This window comes from Sylvia atricapilla, chromosome 1, assembly GCF_009819655.1.
Source record: "Sylvia atricapilla isolate bSylAtr1 chromosome 1, bSylAtr1.pri, whole genome shotgun sequence".
NCBI classification, from domain to species: domain Eukaryota; kingdom Metazoa; phylum Chordata; class Aves; order Passeriformes; family Sylviidae; genus Sylvia; species Sylvia atricapilla.
Window position 1 is genome coordinate 150,502,470 of NC_089140.1, and position 25,207 is coordinate 150,527,676.

At 41.9% G+C, this 25,207-nt stretch overlaps 1 protein-coding gene across 2 annotated transcripts in view; it reads right to left on the bottom strand.

Annotated features, from left to right (window-relative positions):
* The window catches only part of TSNARE1 (t-SNARE domain containing 1), a 356,889-nt gene extending 333,108 nt beyond the window's left edge, over window positions 1-23,781 (bottom strand). The window contains exon 1 of one of the 2 annotated variants that reach the window (XM_066336834.1): window positions 23,612-23,781. In XM_066336834.1, the coding sequence (XP_066192931.1) occupies window positions 23,612-23,696 (85 nt within the window). In that variant the 5' untranslated portion in view covers window positions 23,697-23,781. The remainder of the gene's footprint in view (window positions 1-23,611) is intronic. The other variant, XM_066336823.1, reaches the window with a different exon arrangement.
* Window positions 23,782-25,207: the final 1,426 nt, after the last annotated feature.

A 25,207-nucleotide genomic window follows, 5' to 3' on the forward strand; every position in this document is an offset into this window, starting at 1 on the left:
CTACCTTTATTTACCATATTTGAGAATAAAATAGGAAGAATAAAAAGGCCTCTGTGACATACACCAAGAACAAGAAAAAAGATGTTTGATTTTTCTTTTAAAAATATATTAAAAAACATATCTATTGCTTCAATTTTACTATAGTATTTAAGATACATCACACAGAACACAGTGTGGCTTTCTGGCCTGATTTTTTTTTATAAATAGTAAAGTACAAGTTGTCTTCTGAAACACTTGGCATATTCCTGGTTGACAGAGGTAGGGGTTTCCCCTAGTATTTCTTAAACTAACTTGACATTTCATATAATTATATCTGCAACCAGAGAGTAAGCACTCGAGCTATCACATTATCCAAGTTTTGCATATACGAAAATAATTGCACCATCTCCTAAATCAGGGAAAGGCACAACCAGCCTGGTTAAACCTTAGAATCAGCAGGATAAATGCTTATAATTTTATTAATCACCATTTTTGCACTGGTGCTGGGGGTGAACTGCTCTCTGACATTCCACCACGTGCCCAACACACAGGATTAAACTTTGTTTCTTTGTTCAAGCCCAGGAATTGGGCAGGAGTGTAATTAAACCTGCTCATTAGAAGGGGGTCTGATCCCAGAGACCTGTGTGTGTTAACAGCCTCTCCAAGAATAACCAGCTCACGTGGGTGTAAAGCCCCCAAACAAATGGATGGGAAAAAAGGCAGGCCTTGAGCACTGTGGTATTTTATCCCTGTCTTCTTCATCCAGTCCATGAATCCTGTTTCCTCCAAATGGAAATTATGCTCACACCACACTGGTGTGCTTGGGCAAGAGACAGATACAGCCCACTCCTGGAAACTTCACTTCAGAAGAAATGAGAGATCTTCTCTATTTTGAGCACATTTAAGCCCTACCTGTCCTTCTGAGCAAAGAACAAAGCTTGGTAAACATAAAAATTAAAATACTTACTAAATCTGCTAGACTCAAACCTGTTCATTCAGTATTAAAGGAGGCTTATAGAAAAGAGGAACTTTTCACATGTGCAGACAGTGGATAGGGCAAGGAATGAATGTTTTAAGCTAAAAGAGGAGAGATTCAGGTTAGATATTAGGAAGGAATTCTTCCCTGTGAGGGTGGTGAGGCCCTGGCACAGGCTGCCCAGAGAAGCTGTGGCTGCCCCATCCCAGGAAGTGTCCAAGGCCAGGCTGGATAGAGCTCTGAGCAACCTGATCCAGGGGCAGGTGTCTCTGCCCATGGCAGGGGGTTGGAACAAGATGATTTTTAAGGTCCCTTCCAATCCAAACCACTCTATGATTCTACAACTACACGTTTATTTGCATTCATCAGCTGTGAGCAAATTGCAAGTATCAGCAAATTTTTTTCCTCCCCCAGTGCTGAATATAAATTATACCCCAAAAATTTTGCTGTTCCTTTGGCCTCAAATATATATATATATATATATGTATGTATGTATGTATGAATGTATTTTTTTTTTCAGATTCCTGTAATTAGCGTGTAACCATTTTTTTGCATTGCTGAAGCAGCGGGAAGAACCCTGCCCAGCTCCAAGGAATCCTCTGAAGGCTTCACAGGCAAGGACTGAATTATCAGCACTGGTACAGACAGTGAGGAAGCTGTCTGGTCACTTTTCTCACCTCTCTCTTCTTTCCTTACAATACACAAAAAAAAAAAATCACAGAAACACAGAATGGTTTGAGTTGGAAAGGATCTTCAAGATCATCTCATTTCTACTCCCCCTGTCATGGACAGGGACACTTCCCACTGGACCAGACAGCCCAAAGCTCCATCCACCCAAGAGACAGAAGTCTGCCAAACACAGACTGAAGGGTGACAGCCACACCAGGACAGGGTGTCTGAGATAAACAGCCCTGCCAGGATTAGCTTAGGAGTAGCACTAAACTAAATCCAGCCATCCTAAACAGGCAGCTCAGCTGGTGGCTCGCAGAGCCTCGTGCCCCTTCAGGAGAATGTACTGAATTATCCTCTCCAGTGGCTGAAGACATGAAAAAGGAGTGAGAGCTGTGGGCTCTGCCATCTCTTACAGCAACCCTCCAGCAAAGTGCACAAAGTGACTCGATATTGCTTCTCATAAAGCCACTTATTCCCCTGTTCCCTTCTCTCCAGAGGGAGACATGCATTTGCAACACAGTGCCTTGCTTTGGTTGAGTGCTTAACACCCCTGGTTTTTCTTGAGAGTTAAAAAATGCTGCTGAGCATATTTACAGCCCACATAAATAGTGTTTGAAAATTAAAAAAAGAAATACCCTTCACCCCCTCTTGCTGTGGAGAAGCATTGGAGGTGATAGGAGGTAAATTCATCCTTAAGCTCCCTTTACTGCAGCTGTCCTTGAAAAGAAGGAAGACTTATTTTCAGTACACAAGCATCAGTTATACTGGGAGAGAGAAACAGTAATTCCCTCCAGAGGAATTCAGCTAAATCCACTCTATGGTCCAGGAAATACCTGGTGGAACAGATCACATATATTGCTTTGCTTTACCAAACCCCAGTATCACAACAGCACACCTTAAGCATCAGCAAGATCTTTACTGTCCTTGCCTTCCCAAAAGACAGCACCACCTGTCCTGCTCTGTTTTCACAGCCTGTCCCTCTCTGGTGGGACACAACGTGGAAGTGTAAGTCTTTCTGAGAATATGAAGCCATGAATAAATGCACCAGAACCACAGCTGAAAAGGGATGACAGAGTCAGATTTCATCCCTATTTTCCAGGGAAAGAATACTGATCCCCCTCCATTAGCTCTGGGAACTGGTGTTCACATAAATATTAACAGTTTTCATTTACTAGTTTCCCACCTTATGGCAGACATCTCTCTGAGGAAACTGTTTTTCCACTTTTGAACTACACTCGAATTTCCCAGCTGAAGCCATGAAGAGAAAGCAAGACATTTCCCAGAGAGCAAATAGCTCTCCGTTTTTATTTGTGTTTTAGTTTGTTTTAACCCTATAGAACATGGGCACACAAGGTTTCATGCCTGAGAAACTTCATCTTTGCCATTCATTTCACTTCATCTGGGACAAAAGATGAGAGAGGGAAGACATGACTCACTGCAGCTGGTACCTGTCAATATGTTAGAAGGCCAGCAATGAGAGATCTGGCTTTGTCCCTTTTTCAGAAATTTGAAGGTTTCTCTGCCTTCCATTAGCAGATGCCTTCTCTCCCTTCCAATCCCAGACCAAGTTATCCCTGCATCATGCCACACAACAAGCACTGAATCCCAGAATGGTTTGGATTGGAAGGAACCTCAAAGATCATCTTGTTCCAACCCCTGCCATGGACAGGGATGTCATTCACTAAACAAGGTTGCTCCAAGCCCCAGCCAGCCAAGACTTGAACATCTTCAGGGATGACGAATCCACAACTTCTCCGGGCACCCTGGAAATCCTCTCTGGGCAACCTTCCTACACCTGAATAGATCCAAGATGACATTCTCAACACATCTCATAATTTGTGAACAAAGAAGGAAAATTGGTGATTGCTGCAAACTGGTAGGAAGCTCAATACACACAAGTGAATTTACCAAAATCCACATTCCAGGAAAAAAGAAAACAAAACACTGATAAAAGGCATTTCCCACCCTGGAGAACAGCTCTTCTCTGTGGCACAAGTGGTGGTCAATCACGTCCTCTCCAAAACACTTCTGGAGAAACAGAAGGTGCATGAAGCCCTTGGTGCTGTAAATTTAGCTCAGACATTAAATATCCATTAGAAATGGATAATTAAATGAAGAAGGAGACAGCCAATAGGAAGCAGTCCATGGAGGGAGCCCTGCTGGTGCTCAGCAATGGGGCCAGCTGAGCACCGACAAAGAGCAAATCGAGTGTTAGGAGGAGGGAAATAAAGCAAGTGCCAGAGCTCTGCTTGGCAGGAAAAGTGTAATAGATTCTGTCTCGGAGATGTATCAGCATCTGGGGCTTTTAAATCACAGAGGAAGGCAGAGGGGAGCAAAGCTTTTAGCACTCAAAGCAAAATCTGCAATGAGACCTTTATGATGATGAAATGCACTCGGGAGTGAGGGAATTAACAAGAGGCAAAATATCTGGAAGGACACTGGACACCCCAGCTCTTCCCCCATCTTTTACCAGCATTTTGATCCCTAAGAAGAAGATGGTAAGATTTTTCCTCCTTCTTTGTCTGACAGTTTGGAAACAAGAAGTTATTTCTTTGCAGTTTCTGTAATCACAGGAAGATCTTCAAAATGCTTCAATATTACAAAGGAAAGAGGAATGTGTAACACAAATTACCAACATCATTACAGAAAGAAGTGGCATGTCAGATTTTTGCCCAGAAATGGTGAAGGAACCTCAGCTCTGAGGTAAGACCTTGGGGTATCCAAATCTTCAGTCTTGTCCTGAACACTAGGAACAAACAAGTTTCTACAATTCCCATATCTCTTCTTCCTATGGAGGAAAGATCGAGGCTCTTCTGGGCCCCATATATTTTCAGAAAAGCTTCACATCTAATCTGAATGCTTTGGAAATATCTAAAAGCATCTGATTAAGGGACCACCCATTCCAAATAGTTTTTTCAGTGACACACCACTGCACTGCTCAAACAGAATTTACTGTCCACGTCAGATGGCAGCCAAACCATCTCATCATCCCCTTTGTCCACACAAACAGTAAATCAAATAGAACAATTTTACATCTTTTACTGCACTAGTATACCCCTAAAAGAACAAATATTTGCACATTACTATGCTGGTTGTGTCAGCAGACAACAATACTGGAGATAAAAAGAGTACATAATTATTTTATGTACCCTAAAGTGCGGAAAAACCCCTCATTTACCCCCTTAAAATACCCTTGAAACACTGAGAAAGTGCAATTTGGTTTGTGTATCTACAAATGTGCCTCTACACACACTGGCTCAGTGCAGCTGCCCCTGGCATGAGGTGAGAGAGCTACTTAATCCCAGACCTAAAAGCCCACATAGAGCTCTCCATCAAAGACTGATCAGGACCTAGAGAGCAAAATAATTGATACAGACCAAAAAGCACAAATTTCTGCCTCAACAAGGCCAGGAAAGGTGAAGCAGCAACATTTTCTAGTCTCATGCAAGGTAGCTCGCAAGTGGGGAAAGGTGCTAAGAGCTTACAACATTAATTAAGTTAATAGTTTGGGATTTAAGACAGGACATCAAACATGCCTCCTATATTACAATCCATTTGTGTGTGCCTGCTTTAAAATCCCAGAGCAAAATTATGTCACTGCAGAGGCAAGGACAAGGGTTCTGCTTTGCAGATTTCAATCAAGCAAAATTTACCATTCAGCTGGATCCTTCCTGGAACACAAGAAGTTGACCTTGAAGAATTACTATGAAAGCTTCAAAAGACAGTCAGTATTTGATCCTGCAAGAAGTACAGTGACCAAGAATGTCAGGAGATCGTGTCCAAATGAGCACTCTGCTCTGTTCCACAATGGTCCTGTTTTCCTATTAACAAAATCAGTGATATGTTCTTGCTCCATTCTCAGGAGTGGGAAACTCACCGTGCACAAAATATTTCTCCTCTGATCTCACACTAACACTGGGCAATGTTTGCAGAGTTTGACCAGCAAAGTTACTTTTACTCAAGTGGGGTTGCAACTTTACCTTGGTCTGTCCCTAATTTCTGGGAAGAAACTGAAATACGTAGATGGGGCAACTTGCTGTTCTCCATTTCTTCTGCCCTGAAGATGGTAGTCCCATTTCCTGAGTCTTATCATGGAACCACAGAATGGTTTGGGATGGAAGGGACCTTCAAGATCATCACCTTCCAGCCCTGTGCCATGGGCAGGGACACCTTCCACTATCCCACGTTGCTCCAAGCCCCATCCAACCCAGCCTTGGACACTTCCAGGGATGGGAGTTCCACAGTTTCTCTGGGCAATCTGTGCCAGAGCCTCACCACCCTCTGAGTAAAGAACTTAAGACTGCTCTGCTGTGTGGGACTGCCATACCCTTCTCTTCATCTCTCTCCTCCTTCCCCACTTGTTTCCTCTCCCACAAATGGCAGTGATGTGAAATCCTTCCAAAACCTCCTTCTGAGGACAGCAATGAGTCTCATCTTGGCCAGGTTTCCTAGAGAAGCTGTGGCTGTCCCATCCCTGGAAGTGTCCAAGGCCAGGTTGGATGGAGTTTGGAGTAATCTGGGATAGTGGAAGGTGTCCTTGCCCATAGCAGGGGTTGGAATCGGATGATCTTTGAGGTATCTTCCAGCCCAAACCATTCTATCGAGTCTATGAATCTGCTCATTCATTCATAAAGTCCCAAATAGATACTGTAACCACATCTGTAAGAGATTTTTTTTTTTTGGCTTATCCTTCATCTCCCTGAATTTACACAGTGCTGTTCTACAGATAGCCACTGATTCTTTATCCTCTTTATACTACTTCCCTTTCAAAACTTCTTCCAACATCAAATTTGGAAGACTTTTTTCCAATTTTTTTTTTTTTCCCCGAAGCAAGTACAGGTATTATACAAGATCCGAGCCAATTGATCAGGACAGAATTCATATTTCAATGCCTGCCTCCAGGACCCCCAGAGAAGTTACAAAATGGAAAGAAACCTACAAGAGAATGGTCTGTCAAAACCTTCATTCTTTAGGGTGTTTTTATAATACCTTGAAGGAGAAGGGTTTAATCTCCTTACCCTTTACCATTAGAGCTGTGTGTATTCTTTGGGGTGACAGAAATAACTGATCCCTCTTTGTGCTCAGATGAATTTTTGGCCAAGGTGATGCCTTCCCACAGCAACTTTCACTCTCTGATGGGTAGCTGGACCAACTTTGGACTGACCAACCAAAAAAACTCCCAAACAGTATACACCAAAGCATAAAAACTAAGCTACCCACATAGCTTAGTATCAAAACATGTAATTACAGAGCCTTGTGTTCTAAGCACGAGGCATGTGCCCAAACCATGAAGGAAATCAAGGTTTTCTTAATTTCAAACATACTCAAGCACTTGATCTCCTTCTCAACCCTCAATGCTCCAGCTCAAATGTAGTTTTCAGTCCTGAAGCAGCAAGTTCTACAAGTTATCTGTGAGCAGAGCAGTCACAAGTTTGATATCAATGCAGGTGTCAATGAGCATTTTACCTTTTTTAAATTTAAACCTGGAAACAGAAACATCCTCTCTAAAAAAAGCAAAGCATTTAGCCCACCAGAACATCCAATGGAGGATTAGCTTCAGACTTCCTCTGAAGCACTGAAGTTTGAAGGCCAGTTATCAAGTATATTAAAAAAAAAGGAAAATGAAAATTAAAAAGGAAGAAGGAAGAAGGAAGAAGGAAGAAGGAAGGAAGGAAGGAAGGAAGGAAGGAAGGAAGGAAGGAAGGAAGGAAGGAAGGAAGGAAGGAAGGAAGGAAGGAAGGAAAGAAAGAAAGAAAGAAAGGAAGGAAGGAAGGAAGGAAGGAAGGAAGGAAGGAAGGAAGGAAGGAAGGAAGGAAGGAAGGAAGGAAGGAAGGAAGGAAGGAAGGAAGGAAGGAAGGAAGGAAGGAAGGAAGGAAGGAAGGAAGGAAGGAAGGAAGGAAGGAAGGAAGGAAGGAAGGAAGAAAGGAAGAAAGAAAGAAAGAATGAAAGGAAGAAAGGAAGAAAGAAAGAAAGAAAAGGTGCAGAACAGCTCCTGCATTAGAGCACACTAACACAAATTTGTTTATTTTAAAATTATTGCATCTTTGAACCTTGTGGTGCTCCTCCCAGAGGGCAAATCCAATATTCTGATCTATTTTTTGATCTAGTAAATGCAGGCAGAGCCAGAGGAAGCCAAGCTCGAGCCCAGGGGGAAGCATTCCCACTCTGCAGCCCAGGAACCAGCGCTGCCACAAGGAAACTCCAGTTGGGTCCCAGGCTTGGGTTAATCACCACGTTGTTTCCCGGCACTCGGCCAAGCCCTGTGCACGACTTTTGCTGCAAAGCCTTTCATCCGAGGGCTTGTGTTCCTGCCACGCTGCAGATAAAACTGATCTCGGCCACTGGGGGTCATTAAAAGGCCTGTTAGAGCCTCCTCCCAGGAACTGAGCTGCTTCTCATGCTGGAACCTGACATCGTCACTCCTTTAAGGATTTCTCAGGATCTCTGCATTAAAACCCTTTAGGACCAGCAGCCAATAAGTCATCTTTGTTTTCTGACTCACTGCAGAGGTTTTCTCCCCTTTCCTGCTTCACTTACATCTGACACAGTTACTCTTGAAAGGCAAACCAGCTCCCAAAAAAATCATCCCAGGCAAATAAATATGACTTAGAAAAGAAGAGCAGAAGAAATTTAACAACAGACAAACTCTCCTGATTCTTCAGTTGGTCTCCTGATCGCTGGCTGGGCAAGAAAGAAAACCTTCCATGGAAGTGGTGATAAAACTCTCCTCCCTCCCCTCTTGCACATCAAGGAAGCAAGAGACACATGAGGATCCTTTAGTAAAGCCTTTGACACTGCTTCCCACAGCATTCTCCTGGAGGAACCAGCTGCTCATGGATTAGATAGGTTTTTTGTGTAAAAAAACTGGCTGGTGGTGCAGGGAGTCAAGTCCAGGTGGTGGCTGGTCAGAAGTGGCTCAGTATTGGGAAAAATCCTATTTAATATTTTATTGATGATTTGGATGAGGGAGGGGGATGTGGGTCTGATATTTCTGCGTCTGAGAGATTTTAGCCTGCTAGCAGCTGCTAACTTCTTCCCTAGGAAAAATTTCTCAAGAAAGTTTATTCTCAAAACAATCCTGGCAAACAACTCTCCTTTCTCAAAACAATCTTTCTCCAGGTGGTCTTTTGCTGTTTCTCTGGTTTAACCAATGGGATTAGAGAGGTGTCCTTCCTATTCACCAACCATGTTAAGTCTGTATCAAAACACCTTATAAAAGGTAGTAAGAATTTGACAATAAAAGCCTTTTTTTCTATGCTCTTTTCCATCTGAAATATTTGGAGTCTTTCATCTATCTTTTGTGTCCTATAGGAACAGGAGGGATGTTTAGGCTGGAGAAAAGGAGGCTCAGGGGGAACCTTCTCACTCTCTACAAATCCCTGACAGGAAGGTGGAACCAGGTGGGGTTTGGGCTCTGCTCCCAGGGAACAAGAGACAAGACAGGGAAAGGTTAGATTTAATTTTGGTAAAAAAAAATTTCTTCACCAAAATGGTTGTCAAGCATTGAAACAGAATGCCCAGGAAGGTGTTTGGGAGCTGTGCCCATCCTTCCAAGCAGCTGCAGATCAGAGCTGGAGCTCCAGAGGATTTCAGGGCAAGGGTTGGGTTTGAGCATGAAGCCATTCCTCAGTCTGCACTGGCCAGGACATGGACATAAATAGTGCCAAACTAGGGAAAGTATTTATACAGCACAAAAACCAAAATAATGAACGATGTCATTGCCTTACTTGGGAAACCTGGTCAAGGAAAGCAGCAGGAGCAAGAGAGGGACTGAGAGATGGAGGATGAAAACAACTGGGGGAAAGACGGAAAGGAAAATATGGCAGGTGGAATAAAGCTGAATCCCTGTTGTGTCTAAACCATTGGATATGGAGGGGGTGGGAATTTTAGAAATAAGAAAGAGAGGGACAGAAAATCAAGCAGAATACCCAACATTTCTCCCTTAAAGCAAGGCTGGCTTTTGATTTTCAGCCAGGAAGAGGAATTCCCACCATGTCCCAGCAGTGAAAGCCCCCAGCTGTGGACAGGGAACCCTTTCTGCCTGACTCACAGCCCCCCAGTGCAAATGCCAAGGAGGAGAGATGCTACCAGGAGTAATTCTAATTCTAATTCTAATTCTAATTCTAATTCTAATTCTAATTCTAATTCTAATTCTAATTCTAATTCTATTCTATTCTAATTCTAATTCTAATTCTAATTCTATTCTAATTCTAGTTCTAATTCTAATTCTAGTTCTAATTCTAATTCAGACAGGCACTGCCACTGTCTAGGGTGAGGCTGAAATGCTGGCCTTCTCCTCACCCCCTCTCTCTCAGCTCTGAGAATGTCTCAGACATGCTTAGAAGAAGTAGAATAGAAATTAAGAAAAGGAAAAAAAAAAAAAAAAAAAAAAAAAAAAAAAAAAAAAAAAAAAAAAAAGAAAAAGAGAGGGGGGCATGAACCAAAAAGGACAGGATGTTCAACCAGAAACAAAAGAGTTGAAGAACAGCAGCAAGACAAGCAACTCTCCTCCCACCAGCTAGACATCATTAAAATAAAATAAAATAAAATAATTAAATTAAATTAAAAAATAAAAATAAAATAAATAAAATACCCTGGATTCTTACCAAGTCAAATCTGAGCATATGGAGAGAAAAAGAAGCACTGATATAAAACACCCTAACAAGTCAATTAACATCCCTCATCTTGTGGGGGCAGAGGGAACCAGGTATTCCCCAAACACAAAGTGGCCCAACCTCTCTGATCTCCAGGAATTTCAATCTCTCAAAAGGAATCTCTCAAAAGTGGCTATTTTCTTATGGTACATAAACATGAACTTTTTCTCCCTGTCAGGATGTAAATATGGCCTCGTTTCTTCTTCACTGACAAGCAATAAATGTGAAAACTCCATGGAGAACAACAACAAAAAATTTGAACAATCACTGAAAAATACTGAAACTGTGTTAACAGATCCAAAATTTAAAAGTACAAATCAATAGCACTTTGGTTGAGCAGTAAGACTATAAAAGGAGAGGTATGAAATGACAATATGACTGAAACCTCCAAATTACATTTCAAAAAACACACACACACACACTGCACATCCATTCCCCCCAGGTATGCACATCCTGTATAATTTTAGTGATTTTATTGTTGTTGGATCCTGGCTTGGAATTATCCGTGTATTGTTCAGTCCCAGCCATCTGGTTCCAGCCTGGCTGGTAAAGCACTTCAGAAAAAGCAGCAGAAATCTCCTTGTTCCCCACCTGCTTAACCCCTGCAGTACCTGAAATAAATCTAAATAAAAATTACTATTACAGGATTGCAATAAAGGTGTTTTTTGGCTGCATTTTGTCATAAACCAATGTTTTTTGCAAACTGTATTTTACAGCAAACCGTCTTTCTAAACCTCTGCTTTACACCATATTGCAGAATTGAAAATAATAACAAAAATAACAAAACTAACTTGGAGCAATGAGTGGGAGAAAGTGATATAGAAATCTTATTTTGCTCAGCTCATTCACTTTGATTGCCTCCAAATAGGTGGAAAAGTACAAGAGGTCTGAAATCTCCAGACTCACAGGACAGTTTTTTTCCTTTCAAAACCTCTTTTTAAGGGCATAATGGGATGGTTCCCAGTGGTCTTGCTTCTACACAGCTTCATACACAACAGACCTGTTTTACATGCCAAGTTCAAGTCAAGTGCTATTCCCAGCTCCAAAGGATGGATTTATGACTTTAAAAATCTTTGATGCATTTATGACTTAAAAAAAACTTCTTTACATAACTTTGTCTCTCTGCTTTTCCAGCTGTATCCTTGTTTCCATTTCTGTATCTCTATTAGGAGAGGAGAAGGAATAGAGAACTTTGTATTTTATGCAGCATGGCTGTGACCAGTTCTTCATTCTTCTCTCCACTAAGGACTGAGAAAAGCATTTAGAGAAAAATAAAATTAAATTAAATTCCCCACCTAACCCAATAATGCTCTATGCATTCACATGTATTCTTTGTCTCTCTGAAAATCCACTCCCAAATCTCTGGCTGAAGATTTCAAATCAAGGAATGGCCAAACACACAGAAGTATCAATGGGAAAGATTCCACTTCAGCACATTCTGGGAAATCAAGGGAATTTAGAACATTCAGGTTTGACTGGCTGTAAAAAACAAAAACAAAACCAAAAAAACCACATTGATTGAAATTTCAAGAAATCCTCAAAAACCTTCCAGAGCAGAAAGGGGTCCTTGAATTACTCAGTCCCACACCCACAGCTGCATCATCAGGTACCTGGAGATCTGTGAGGTCTCTTCACCTTAAAGAGATTCTGAAAATAGGACATAAGATGTAAAAAGCCTATTTGGATTATTTTAAACCTGGTACTGTATCTCCCAAGAATCAACTGCCTACCAATTCAAGCTTGATTTCCACTAAAACTATTGGCTTTAGAAGGAATTAAAGATTTTTTTAAATGTACTTAGAATGTGTTCATATAGGAAAAAATAATAGCATCATCATCCCTTTGCAGCCCTCAGCAGCCAGAAAACAAGGGTGAGAAAAACAGAGATACCCCCAAAACGTACCCCTAGCAGCTTGGGACTAGGAAATAATGGGAAATTGGTTTTAGAAACACCTACACAAGCACTTGTACATCTCAGAACCTGTTTAAGCTGCTTCTTCCACCCCATCACAACCACCTGCAGCAGCAGCACCACCTTCAGCCACACCAACAGCCACTGAACATGCTCATAAATCCCAACCGTTAATATCCGAGTATAACAGAGGAATTCAGGGAAGATCTGTAATGCACACATCCTAACATCCAATTTAAAATCCTTCCTCGCTCCTAAATGCTTTCCATCCACACTAATTCACCCTAATCCCCAATCTACCTGCTTACATCTGTCAGGCCCTTCCCCACTGTTGATCTTTAATCCCTGTCCACTTCTGCCTGCCAGTGTCAGTCTCTAAGCCAACGTCACCTGGAAGAAGAGATATTCAGAAATAATATTTCTGGACTGACAGCATGGATAAAAAAGCTTTATTTCTTTTTATTTTTTTTTCCTCTTCACTCAAATGCTGTTTGTGTCATACATATCTGGGTCAGCTGTGCCTACCCCTCTGTTTGGTACAGAGTGAGATTTGTGTATGTTCTGCAAATAAAGACATCCTCAGAGTAGGGCTGCAGAACAGAAATCCACAACTGTGTTGTCCTAGGGTGACTTTATGATGCTTGTATCTCCAGTTGTCTGTTCTGTTTATGCTGGATATTAAGTTCTACACCTTTAAGACTGGTTCTGAGAGCAAAGGAGGGGAAAAAGAAGCCCAGAGTTTGTCTCCAGAAACTGCAACTTGCTCCCACACTTTCCTCCTCACAGACTGTGCTGTCTGCAGCACGGGCAGCAGCAGAGAACTCTCCTTTGGTTTTTAGTTAGATTTTTTTTTTTTTTAAAGTTAGCTGAAGCCAAAAGTTTTTTAGAACTGTTCAGCTATTATTTGGTCCAGGAACACCAGGAATATGGTCTGTGATGCCTAGAGAGGAACAGAGGCTAGACAGAGTTTAAGAATAAGGCAAATATTTATTAAAAGGCCTTCAGAGGATACACCTTGGGCAGTACAAGAGCCTGGCTGAGGCTACACCCAAGATGGACTATGGGTCACGAGTTTTCACACTTTTATAAGTTTTGGTCCATTTACATATTATCCAAATAAAATTGTCCACTTACAGCTTCAGGTTATGAAGTTCCATCCTCCCGGACTGCTTTCTTCAATTTGCTGTTGTTGATACTTTTTGGGCCTGAAGCTGCAATGGTGTCCTTGGTTCTGGGGCTGGAAAGGGATTGTTATGTCTAACCACACTGTGAGGAGAACTTGCTAACACTTTATATGAAGTTCAGAGTTGCATAGTAAATCTGGAAAACTAGTACAGAATCTGAAAAATATGAAATCTAGAACTTAAGGCATCATCTGAGAGGGCCCCAAGCTGCTCTGCAGCCGGGACACCAGACCTGAGCCCTGGAGAGACTGAGAGAAAGCCAAGGACACACCCACAAAAAGAACACTCTCTCTCTCTTCAATCCACAAAGAGACTTTCTGAATTTATCATCTTTTCAAAACAGCAAAAGGTTTTATTGTTTAACATTACTCAGTTTTTTATGCTTGTGAATACTTTGCTTATTAAATAAACAGATTTTTTTTCCACTTTTCTCAAAAGAAATCATTTTCTCCCAAAAAAGTGAAGGGAAAGGCCACTAAATTTTGCCCTTTAAAAAAACATCCCTGTAAAAGTTCCCTTCCAAATTTGTCCCAAATCAAAATATGTGCTTTTTCAGTATCTCTATAAATCTCCATCCCCATTTTCCTGGCAGAAGGCAATGCCATAAAACTCCACTTGCATTTTCAAAGAGAAAAAGGAAAATTCACTCAGACACAGAGGATGCTAAATTATTTTCTTTCTAATCAATTAAGAAATTTTACATCCTTGAGAGTTTAATTAATTGGATAATACTAAGTATAGGAGGGGAAGGATCCAAGAAAATAGGGAAGAAAAGATTTTCACCTGGCTGCACTATGGAGTAGTGACAGAGGTGACCAAGACATGGATGTGCTCTCCAAAAATCAGAGACTTGGTAGGCTACAAGTTGCATTCATGCTCAGAGATTTTGCTAGTTTATCTATTATTACTTTAAATATTAATATTTTTAATACAAATAGTATTTTAACATCTCAAACATCTCATAATAGTATAATAACATCTCAAACTTGCCAAGTTCCATCTCATTCAGCATGTCCTGCAGCACCCATTGTCCCTACCACAACAGCACAGGCAACAGAGACATTTTTCCTTCCTAAACTTTATCCCAGGTTTTAGAATTTTTGGATTAGTTCCCTTTCACAGCCAAAACCTCAAGTGGAAATTCTGCAGCAGCAAAACCCAAGAAAATAATTCTGGAGGAATTCAGTTGATATCGAGTTTGGTTTGCAGCCAAAGATCAGGGTGAGGTAGCAGAGTCTCACCTGGGCTAAGAACCTGAGCTGTGCCAGTGCCTGACTCACACCTGAGGAATGCTTGGGACAAAGCAAATTCCTGCCAGAAACTATTGCAGCTCTTCTTCCAATGCTCAGGAATGTCCACTCCCAAATTTACTGGGGTTACTACAGCAATGGTGGAGGAGACAGAGCTTCACTGTACATGGATATCCAAACTAGGACAGACCAGGCTGAATCAAATTTCAGCCTCATTTGGTTTCCTGATGAGCACATAATAAAAAAAAAAAAAAAAGCAATAGGAAAAAATAAGACCTTTTAGCATCCATAAGAGCAATAAAAAAGTGTCAGCACCTTCCCAAGAAGGAAATACAACATGGAGTGGACAAACCTATGCTGGAATGACAGTCTGTTCCTGGACACCACCTTTTCCACTGAAGTTTGGGGGTTCTTACACTCATACTGCAGGAAAGGAGTTGCAGAACCTCAAGAAAAATGCTGGCTGGAGTATTTAGCCTGTCTGGATGCTGATTCTGCTTCCTCCCTGGGGCGACAGCTCGATGAACCAAACTGGGATGCAGCCACCACCCCAGACACTGGAAATATTCCAGCAGACCTGGAATAAGCTCTGATCTGCCCTACCCCTGATTTCCTCATGAAACCATCCTGGCAGCACATCTGCCTGGCACAGCAGGATGCTGGGGAGCACTGGGATGTGCACAGACAGCTCTGATGGAAAAGCAAACAGCTGCAGAAGGGTTGCTCCAACCTCATCCTATTTCCCATGGATCCCCACCCAGCAAACACGGACAGATGTTCGTACAAGGTCATGCAGCAATCCTACTGCTCAGTTTCAGCTGTATCTTGTTTCAGGTGGGCTTTTTTGCAGGCACAGATCAAGAGAAACAGGCTTCAGATCCTATCCAAGCATTGGATATTGCCAGGATGGCAAGAAAAGGATGCAAAGCATAGGGTGGAAGCCCAGTGGTGTAGAAAATGTTGAGGAAGCCTTGCAGCACTTGCAGGAATTTCATAACTGAGGCAAGGACTCCCTTACAGCTTGTTGGAGAATTCTCTGCTGTCCTAACCAGAGAAGTGCTCTCGAGAAACTGAGGAGGATCCAAAAACCACGACTGGATTCAATCCACAGAATTAAAGAATCTTAGAAGCATTGACCAGAGAATCACAGAAATATTGAGTGGTTTGGGTTGGAAGGGACATTAAAATCATCCAGTTCCACTCCCTGCCATGGACAGGGACACCTTCCACTGGACCAGGTTGCTCCAAACCCTGTCCACTCTGGCCTTAAATACTTCCAGGGGTGGGACATCCACAGCTTCTATGGGCTACCTGTTTAAGCTGTTCAGACCTGGACAAGGGTCTCACCACCCTCAGAGGGAAGAATTTCTTCCTCACATTCCATCTAAACTTTTCCTCTTTCAGTTTAAAATCACTGATGTCTTGCCCAGGTCTGAGCAGCTTAAACGAGAGCTGGTACAAAGTTCAGATGAGGCAGTAGCTGAATTTTATTTTGTTAATAAAACTTTTCTTTCCTCTGTCTCCAAAACAAAGAAAAGCTTTTGAAAAAGCAGGCAGAAGGAAAAGAAAAATAGTTAATCGAAATTCATTTCAGGAGCTGAAACTGAATCACAGGGCAGTCTCTGCTCCTTTAGGAAAACATACCCTATGTGGAAAGACATCCCAGAAGGGCAGCCAGATCTGGGCACACATTGGGAAAGTAAAGGAACCACAAACACATTCATGGAATTACAGAATTACTTCCAACACAGGCCTGGGTTGGAAACGACCTTAAAAAACATCTGGTTCCAAATCTCTACAATGGGCAGGGACACTTTCCACTGTACAGTTCCCACCAGCAACATTAATTCTGTTTTGCTTTCCCTACCAAGGCACCTCTACCCAACAATGAGCCGGCTACAGGCAGAGATCTTCCTAAACTACTTCTAATTCCACTGTAATTGAGTGGAAAATGAAGCAAGCTGTTCTGAGCTGTTCTGATATTTAAATGTATTTCCAGCTGAAATGCCTAAGGAAAGGTGAGTGTCTTTGATTTCTGATTTTCTGTCAAAGACTGGGACCGCCAGCATGAGTTTTACATGTTTGCATTAAAATTGCTTTGGATAACCAAGACTAGCAAATGAAATTGGTAAAGAGAAAAAAAGTTTGTTTTTACCCAAGAGGTTTTTGGACTGGTTTGTTGGTTTTGTTGCTTTTTTTTTCCTACTAAGAAGTTGTCAGCTCACCCTCACATATTTTCATTAAAATACTTATTTATTCCAATGGTGTGTTCTGGTTTTTCTAGTTATATAAATAAATGAATAACCACTTTAAATTCCTGAAATACTGAAATTATAGAAAAACGTTTATAATAATGTTAAAAATGCCAGAAGGGATAGGGCAGAGGTTTTCAAAACAAACAGTTTCAAAGTCAATTTGTGTATGAAAGTTAATCCTCTTGGCAATTCCTTTTGCTATAAAACATGTTGTTCATTATTCTTTAATATGTTTTCTTAAGTTTAGTCTTATTAATTCATTAAATCATTGCTAAGATCTCCAAGAACTGGATGCAAGGCAGAGAAGATCATCTAAATCTAGTAGAGATGGACTAAGGAAATATATATATAACTTTTGGAAGTTTTGCACAATAGCAGAGAAACAGTGTGGAATAATTCTGTAGATGCCACAAAAACATTTTGGGGGTTGTCTAGTGAGAAAAATCATCTTATTATGATTTTTTGTATTGTTTTCACTTAGATTTTAACTTGCACTTTGCTAATGACTTACTAAACATGACACCCAACTCCTCGACTTGTGTGGGACCATAAATTCAAGAAAATATGGTGAGACCATAAACTCAAGAAAATATGATGGGACTCAAGACATAGAAGCCAAAGTTAATCATTAAGACTCTCAAAAATATTTTACACAACATTTGACAAGCCACATTACTGTCTAGAGCTTTCTAAATTAGAGACAAGTCCAGGAGGTAATCTTGAAGCAATATTTGTGAACCCCTCTAAGCAGGACAGAGAAAAGGTGCTACAGGAAGTCACATCTTCAGTTCTTCCTTCTTTGAAGCTTGGACTTAACGATCTTGAAGGCCTTTTTCAACCTTAATGATTCTGTAATCCCACAGCAGACAGGACTCCATCCCAAAATCACAGTTTGTTCAAATTACTGAATGTGATCTGGTCCAGCCCTTCTGTTTGAGACTTCAGCCTCTTATATTATTTATAATATAAAATTTATTATAATATAAAATATTATTATTTATATACACTCTTAATATTGCATAGTGGCTTCAAATCCACCCCCCCACCCCCCCCTCCCCCAAAATTCGACAATTTCATTTTTGATTTCTTTCACTTTTTTTACTCTTTCTCGCACTCTTTCTTGAGGACATTTAAATTCATGATTGTGGACAGTGTTCCTCACTGTGCCATTGAGGAACAGTTTTCACAACCAGACCTGGACCTCCCACCAGCCCCTCTGGACAACGCCATTCACTGCAATGACCACGGGTTTCAAATTCCCTTCAGCAAAGCATTACAAGTTCTGGAATTAATAATACTGGAAATAACATAAGAAGCCAATGCAAAACCCAAGCAGTGCTCAGGCCCCGACACAGTAGAAGGATTAACCACCTTCCCAGTTTTAATTAACCTCAGGGGGACTCCTTGTGTACTCAGGAGTTTGTTCTGGGCTTCAGCACTTTGCAGTATCGAGATGAGGAGCTGGCAGTGGACACCAGACCCGGGGCTGCAGTGAGGCCACGTGGTGGTCAGGCCATGGTGCTGGTTTGTACATGAGCTTTTGAGTGAGTTTTATCCAAAAATCCAGAGCTTCTGCCAGCCCCATCCCACCAAAAGGGTCACAACCACCTGAACATCTCCCTCCCACGGAGCACATGAGCTCTGTGACTTTGCCAAACTTGGAGGCAACCATGAACTCCATGGTGTGTTTGTAAAGACAAATCACTTTCCTGAACTGCTAGAAAAAGAGGAAGATAGGATTGGAGAGGACGGAAGGACGGTTCATGTGTAAGGAGGAGTTTCTTATCAGATATTCGGGGAAAAAATCTTCCCTGAGAGGGTTTTCAAGCCCTGGAACAGGCTGCCCAGGGAAGTGAGTCTCCATCCCTGCAGGAAGGGATTTACAAGACGTGGAGATGTGGCATTTGGGGACACGGTTTAATGGTGGATCTGGAAGTGCTGGGTTAATGGTTGGACTTGAGGATCTCGGAGGGTTTTTCCCACCTAAACAATTCCATGACAGGTCAGTGACAGCGCTGCCAGCAATGGCACATGACTTTCCTCCCAAAAGGTGGTTGGTGCAGCACAGAGGCAGGTGAGTGGTAGAGATGGGAGGACATAGAAAATTACAGACCAGATTCCAGAAAGAAAAAAAAAAGTTAGAAAAAAAACATTTAACAATTGCTAAGTATTGAAATGATAATAATTAGGTGATTTATACCCAGAGAACACTGCCAAGGACAACTTACAGGGACCGATCTCATTTTGTTCCGTGACAAGATAACCAACCTTATCCAACCAGGAGAAAGACTCAGGTGTGATATATCTTGAGTAAAGCCCTGGCCAGAGTCCCACACAAAATCTTCAGGAGAAACTGAGGGGAAAATGGTCTAAATGAAGTCACAGCCAAATTAAACACTGACCCAGCAGTCCCTTGAGCTCACCTGGAAGCCATGCACTGCTGGAATATGAAATTAACCTCACCTTTTCAGAGCTGGCATTTAACGTCCAGGTTACAGTAAGGTTAATAAAAGCAGTGTTAAAAATTTCCTGTCTTGTGGCATTTTAATCAAAGCTATTTAAATTCCCTGACCTATATGCCTCCTTGTGTAAAGCAGGTTTTGTTCATTTTCCCCAAAAAAAGATGGTTTGGGGAAGGTAGGTTGAACATGGTAGAGAGTGCAGGTTGCATAAGAATCCAGGGTCTAATTCCTACTGCTGTACAGTGTTTGCTCTCTGTTTATCTTAGACATGTCACCTTATTTAAAAAATAGTATTTTTGAAGCCCACCTTTTCCATTTCTCAGGTTCAAACCAAAAAAAAAAAAAAAAAAAAACCACACACCAAAAAAAACCAAAAAACCCCACCAAAACCAACAGTAACAACAAAAAAACCCCAAAACCACAAAAACCCTCAAAAACAAAACAATAATTTTCTACTACCTGCTTTCTAATTTGTCCATGCAACACCAATGCCCAGATGAAGGCCAGAGAAGCTCCCACAAGGAAACAGGGGAACTCAAGGGTTTACAGTGATTTTGGGGATAGAATGAGGATATGAAAAGCAGATGTTGCTGGAGGAGGTGGTAACTCCCAGCTGCAAGGCAGGGACATGGCTTATGTCTCCTCCTGCCAATCCTGGCTGTCCCTCAGGGCTGTGGGACAACCAAACCCCCACAGTGTTCTGCTCCAGATAACCCTGGTGATACTGATTGTGACACACTTCAGGGTGCTCCTTGGTTAAGGCCACAGAACATGAGTTCTGCTGAGCTTCTCTCTCTGTCTTTCCTCCTAAAACTTGCCAATATTAAAAAATTATAATAACAAAAAAAAAAAAAAAAAAAAAAAAACAAAAAAAAAACACCACTATTTTTGTTTTCCTCAAGAAATCCTGGATATCCACCATCAAAACCAGAGGTTTAACTTGTTTTCCAACACCAAGCTGTCCAGGGCAAACCAAATTGCGGAAAACACTGCCTTAGGATCCTCCCCAAACTCTGCAGATGGCGTCTCTGGATCTCTCTAATTAGGCTGGTCAGCAACATTAACCTGCACGTGGCCTGAGGATGGGCTCTGAGCCCATCCATCATCACATCAGCCCAGGGCCAAGGAGATCACCTTCAAGTAATTAAACTTTCCCATCCTGGCAGCACATTTGGATGGAGCATGGAAGAAACAGAGCCAAGACAAACAGATGTATAAGCACCCCCCTGGCAGTATCACCCTTCATTAAACAAAACCAAACCTAAGCCCTCTTTTCTTTGCTCTCTGTATTACAGATGAAGCAGTTTTACCCCCATCACTTTTATTGCTGCTGTATCTCAGGGTTTTATGTTGGATATTGAGTATTACCACTGGACCACTGTTGGACATTTACCTGCAGGGATGTAGGAATGCATTTCTGACATCCAGCACGTGTCTTCCATGTAGGGAAAAGTTTAAGACTCACCCCTTGCATTTCTTATAAGGAAAAGAACCCAGCAACTTCTATACCCTTCTGACAGTGATGGGCTCAGTGCCAAGAGAAGCATCTATTGAACCTTTTCACTGTTCTTCAAGTCCTGTACCTCTCCCTATAGGCAGAAAACCAAATTGTCCCTCCTAAAACATTCTGTATTTGCGAAAAAGCACAAGGGAAGTAAGAGGCTTTGGGGAGTGTTTCTAGCAGGGTGTCAGAGGTTTTCTTGGACACCTGTGGGTGGCTTTTCTTTTGTTTTCTATAACATTTGTTATTTTTCATTTATTAAACCTTTTGCTTTACAATACACCCCTGAAGAGCAGTCTCACCAAGATTATTTTAAACCAATCTGCAAGGGCTGGACCTTCAGAGATTGATACATTTACAGGTGGTTCATAACACTCTGGCCACCTGTCAAACTGTATCACAGGGATACCTGGTTTTATTTATTTATTACCTACAAAGAGAGGGAGAGGTTTAAAGCACACGTAGAACATTCAGCAAGGTCTGTCCTTGCTGAGAGCAGAGACACAAATGCTGGCAGGGAGGCCACGCTCCTTTGTTCCAGCCACACCATGATCTAATACAAAAGGCAATTTTTCTTAGCAAACCAGTCACCCATTGTCCAGAAGCAGGAGGCAGATAATTAGTGTTGCATTACCCTGTCCTGGCACTTAATTAATGGAAATATTTGGGGATAATATGACAAAAGGCATCCAGTGTGTCCGTCTTCTGTGGCAAAGGGACAAAGGTTCACAGGAACATAGAACAGAATCACAGAAAGCCAAGTTGGGAAGGAACCTCAAGGATCATATGATCCTTTCTTGGCAAAAGCACAGTCTGGACAAGATGGCCCAGCACTCCATCCAGATGAACTTTAAAACTGACCAACATTCAGGAATCCACCACTTCTCCTGGAAGATTATTCTAAAGGCTGATTGTTCTCATTGCAAAACCTCTTTTCCTCGTGTCTGAGTCTCTGACAATCTCCCCAGGAGTAACTTGCACCCAATGTCCCACATCTTTTCCACGTGGAAAGAGAGTCCTCGTCTCATTTGTAGCCACCCTTTAAATGCTGGAACACGATGAAAAGGTCTCCCCTAAACCTTCTTTTCTTCAGGATGAATGAACCCACCTCTGACTGACACACACAGAAAAGAAACTTCTCCAAGGTGCCTTGGCCAATGCAAACAAGTCTCTCCCCTTACAATCTTTTCCACAGGGATGCTTAGCTAAGGGACCAACCAAATTTGGCTGGCTGGGAAAATCCACGCTGGAGAACCTTGGAGATGTGTCCATGGCAATGCCACAATGGACAGGATGTGTGCAAGCCTGGAGAGGAAACCAGCACTCAAGTGTAAGCCATAATCCAGAGCATCAACAGGCTCTGCTGGGCAGCCAACACATCGTGGCAGTTCCAAAAAACCTGAATTTTCCACACCAGCTCCTCTTTGCCATCCACTAAGGGTGGCTTCAGCATCACAGGTCCAACTGCCAAACTGTGGGCAAGCTGGGCACAAAAAGGGACCTCCTCAAATATTTAGAGATTTCAAGTGGCTTGAGTTATTCTCTGAATTTGCATTAAAAAGAGAGGTTCTTTCATACAGCACAATAAATACTCATTTTTTTTAAATCTAAGCTACAATGCACTGAGATTCATTGTTTGTCTAGTCCACATTTCAAGTCTCTTTTCTTATGGTTCTTTGATTGTGCCCAAGTATCCCATTCTTCCTTGCTTTTATGCCTTTAATTTTGCCTTGCAGAATAGCCTAAAAATCACTATTTACAACTAAACATACAACTCATACTTACTTCAATACCTTCTTCCTGTACAAAGAAAAAAAAATAGTCAAAATTAAACCCAAATTTGTAAGAAGATAGAAACCCAGGAGAAACTTTTATTTTACACACACACATATATATATTTCCATCCAGAGAGAACCACTATTTGCAAAACAAAACAAAAAAATGCTTCCCAAAGAACATTTGCAACCCTCAAAACACCAAATCAGGCTGTGTTAGTGAACAGCCCAGTCAAAATCAAAGGCAAATGGAGAGAGGAGTGATGCTCTTCCCTGGTGAAAAAAGGAAAAGGGAGCCTTTTGCCATGTTACAAGAGCAAGCCAGATCCAGGAACAAAATGAAGGATATGCTCCAGATAAAATGACTTGCTCAATGCCAGACTAGATAAACCTAGATCAGCCCTACAGCTGGTCTGGCCTATGCCTAAAAAAAATGAGACAAAGAAAGAATCCATGGCCATCTGCCAGCCACTGTTTATGGTTTCAGCACTTCCTGAGTGAGTTTTTGATCCTGTTTGCCACATCCAAGCATGTTTCCAAGATTCAAGCAGCTTCCACAGCAAAGCTGTCCTCTGGGAAAGCACAGCCCACTGCATTTTGTACACCTTCCCATCTACCCCCTCCATCTGCCAGCCTTAGAACAACCATTGAGATAAGCGTCTTGTAAAGGTGATGGGGAGATGAGAAAAGATACAAGCCACTTTAGAAAATATTCTGCATTTCTCCTGGTCCCCCAAAATTCCTCCAAAACCCTCGTTAGTGGTGCTCTCCCATGTTGCAGCCTCAGATTCTGAGCATGGTAAGATGTCAGGCCTCAATCACACAAATCAAACTGAAAAAGGCTGGGTTTCACCTTTGAAAATCAGCATTGGAAATGACCCCTGGGGAGGGTGTGATATTTATACAGCAGCCACAGTGAACCTGAGCAAGTCAAACTTCAGTCCTCAGGGAGTCAGGTGGAATAAATTACAGCAAGGGATCAATACTTCACCCAGAGGTTGATAGCCTTGTCTCGAAGGGCCTCCAAATGGGTTCCTGCTCCCAAATCCACTCCCATCAATGGATCCATAAGACATTTTCTGGATAGTGATGGATGCGGGATTACACTTCAGACCTAAAAAAACAGAGAAAAAGAAAGGCACAGCCCTGTTAAAAGTCAGGTAAACCCCAGAAGCCTAAGAGGATTGAGGAGGCAAAGAGGCAAATAAAAGACACAGGGCAATCTCCAAACTTCAAGATGGCCACCTGCAAAAAAATTAAAAGCACTAAAATCCAGGTGTTCTGGACTACAAATGATTTTGAGGGCAAGCAAATCATTTGACCTCCCTGTGTCTCATCTTCTCCACTCATAAAGGGCAACTTTTAATTCCACACTGCTCACAAAGTGCTTTGAGATCCTGAGCTGGAAGGTAAAGACTTAAGCACTCAATCAAAAAAAGGTGATGCTGTCTTCTGGAGCATTACCAGTACACAGCTGGTGGAGCCTATCCATCACACTGCAGTCCTGATGAGCTCTCAAAAGAGACAGTTTGCTGCTATAAGCTCCTGGGCCTCCAGTAGAAATATTTGAGCCAGAGTTATTTTGCCTTGCTGGTTTGAAAAAAAAAAAAAAAAAAATAGGCAAGGCCTGAGGTAGCAGCAGAATGAAACTAATGCAGCAGTCAGACAAAGACAACTTCTTCCTCCTTCCCACCTCCTTATCCACAGAAATTCCTCACCCAGATAAATTCTGCAGCATTTCAACAGTGTCCCAGGGCTCTGGTATCAAAATAGTTCAGCTCAAAGGCATGGAGATGGTGGCAGCAAAGGAAGACAAAGATGCTGCATCAGCTGGGAAACTATACAGGACCAAACTCAGCTGCCACTTTCTTACACCAAGGCTGTGGAAAAAACACCCCAAACTGGTGTTTCTACCACAAAAAAGGGTTACAATCCAACAAGAATAGCAACACTTTCGGTGTGCTGGCAGAATCAGAATGGTTCGGGTTGGCAGGTCATCTAGTCCAATCTCCTTGGCCTGAAATGTTTCTAATGATGGGGCATCCTGCTCCAGTGTTTTACTCACCTTACCGTAAAATAAAATTCTTCATTATAACTACTCTCTATCTACTATTTTTTTTTAAATTTAAAACCATTGTCCTATCACTACAGGTGCTGATAAAAAGTCTGTCCTTATCTTTCAAATGTAAGTATTGAAAGGCCACATTGAGGAATCCCCAGAGCCTTCCCTTCTCCAGGCTGAACAACTCCAGCTGATGGAGCCTTTCTTCACAGCAGAGCTGGTTCATCTCTCTGATCATTTTCATGGCCTCCACTGGTCCTGCTCCAAGAGGTTCATGTCTTTCTTGTACTGAGAAAGATGTTGGGGTGTTAGGCTGGATGCCACGAGCTGTGATGCTTCATTCTGGGCTTGGATATTCAAATTTCTCATGTTCTGGACCAGCAATTTTCCCTCTGACAGGTGAACAGCTGGCAATGGCCTCCACTTGCTGTGGCACATGACCAAATGTCACATGATGTCATAATTAATAGATATCTCAGGAAAGGGCTAAAGTCTCTTTTGGGATGCACTGATGCTGACACTTGC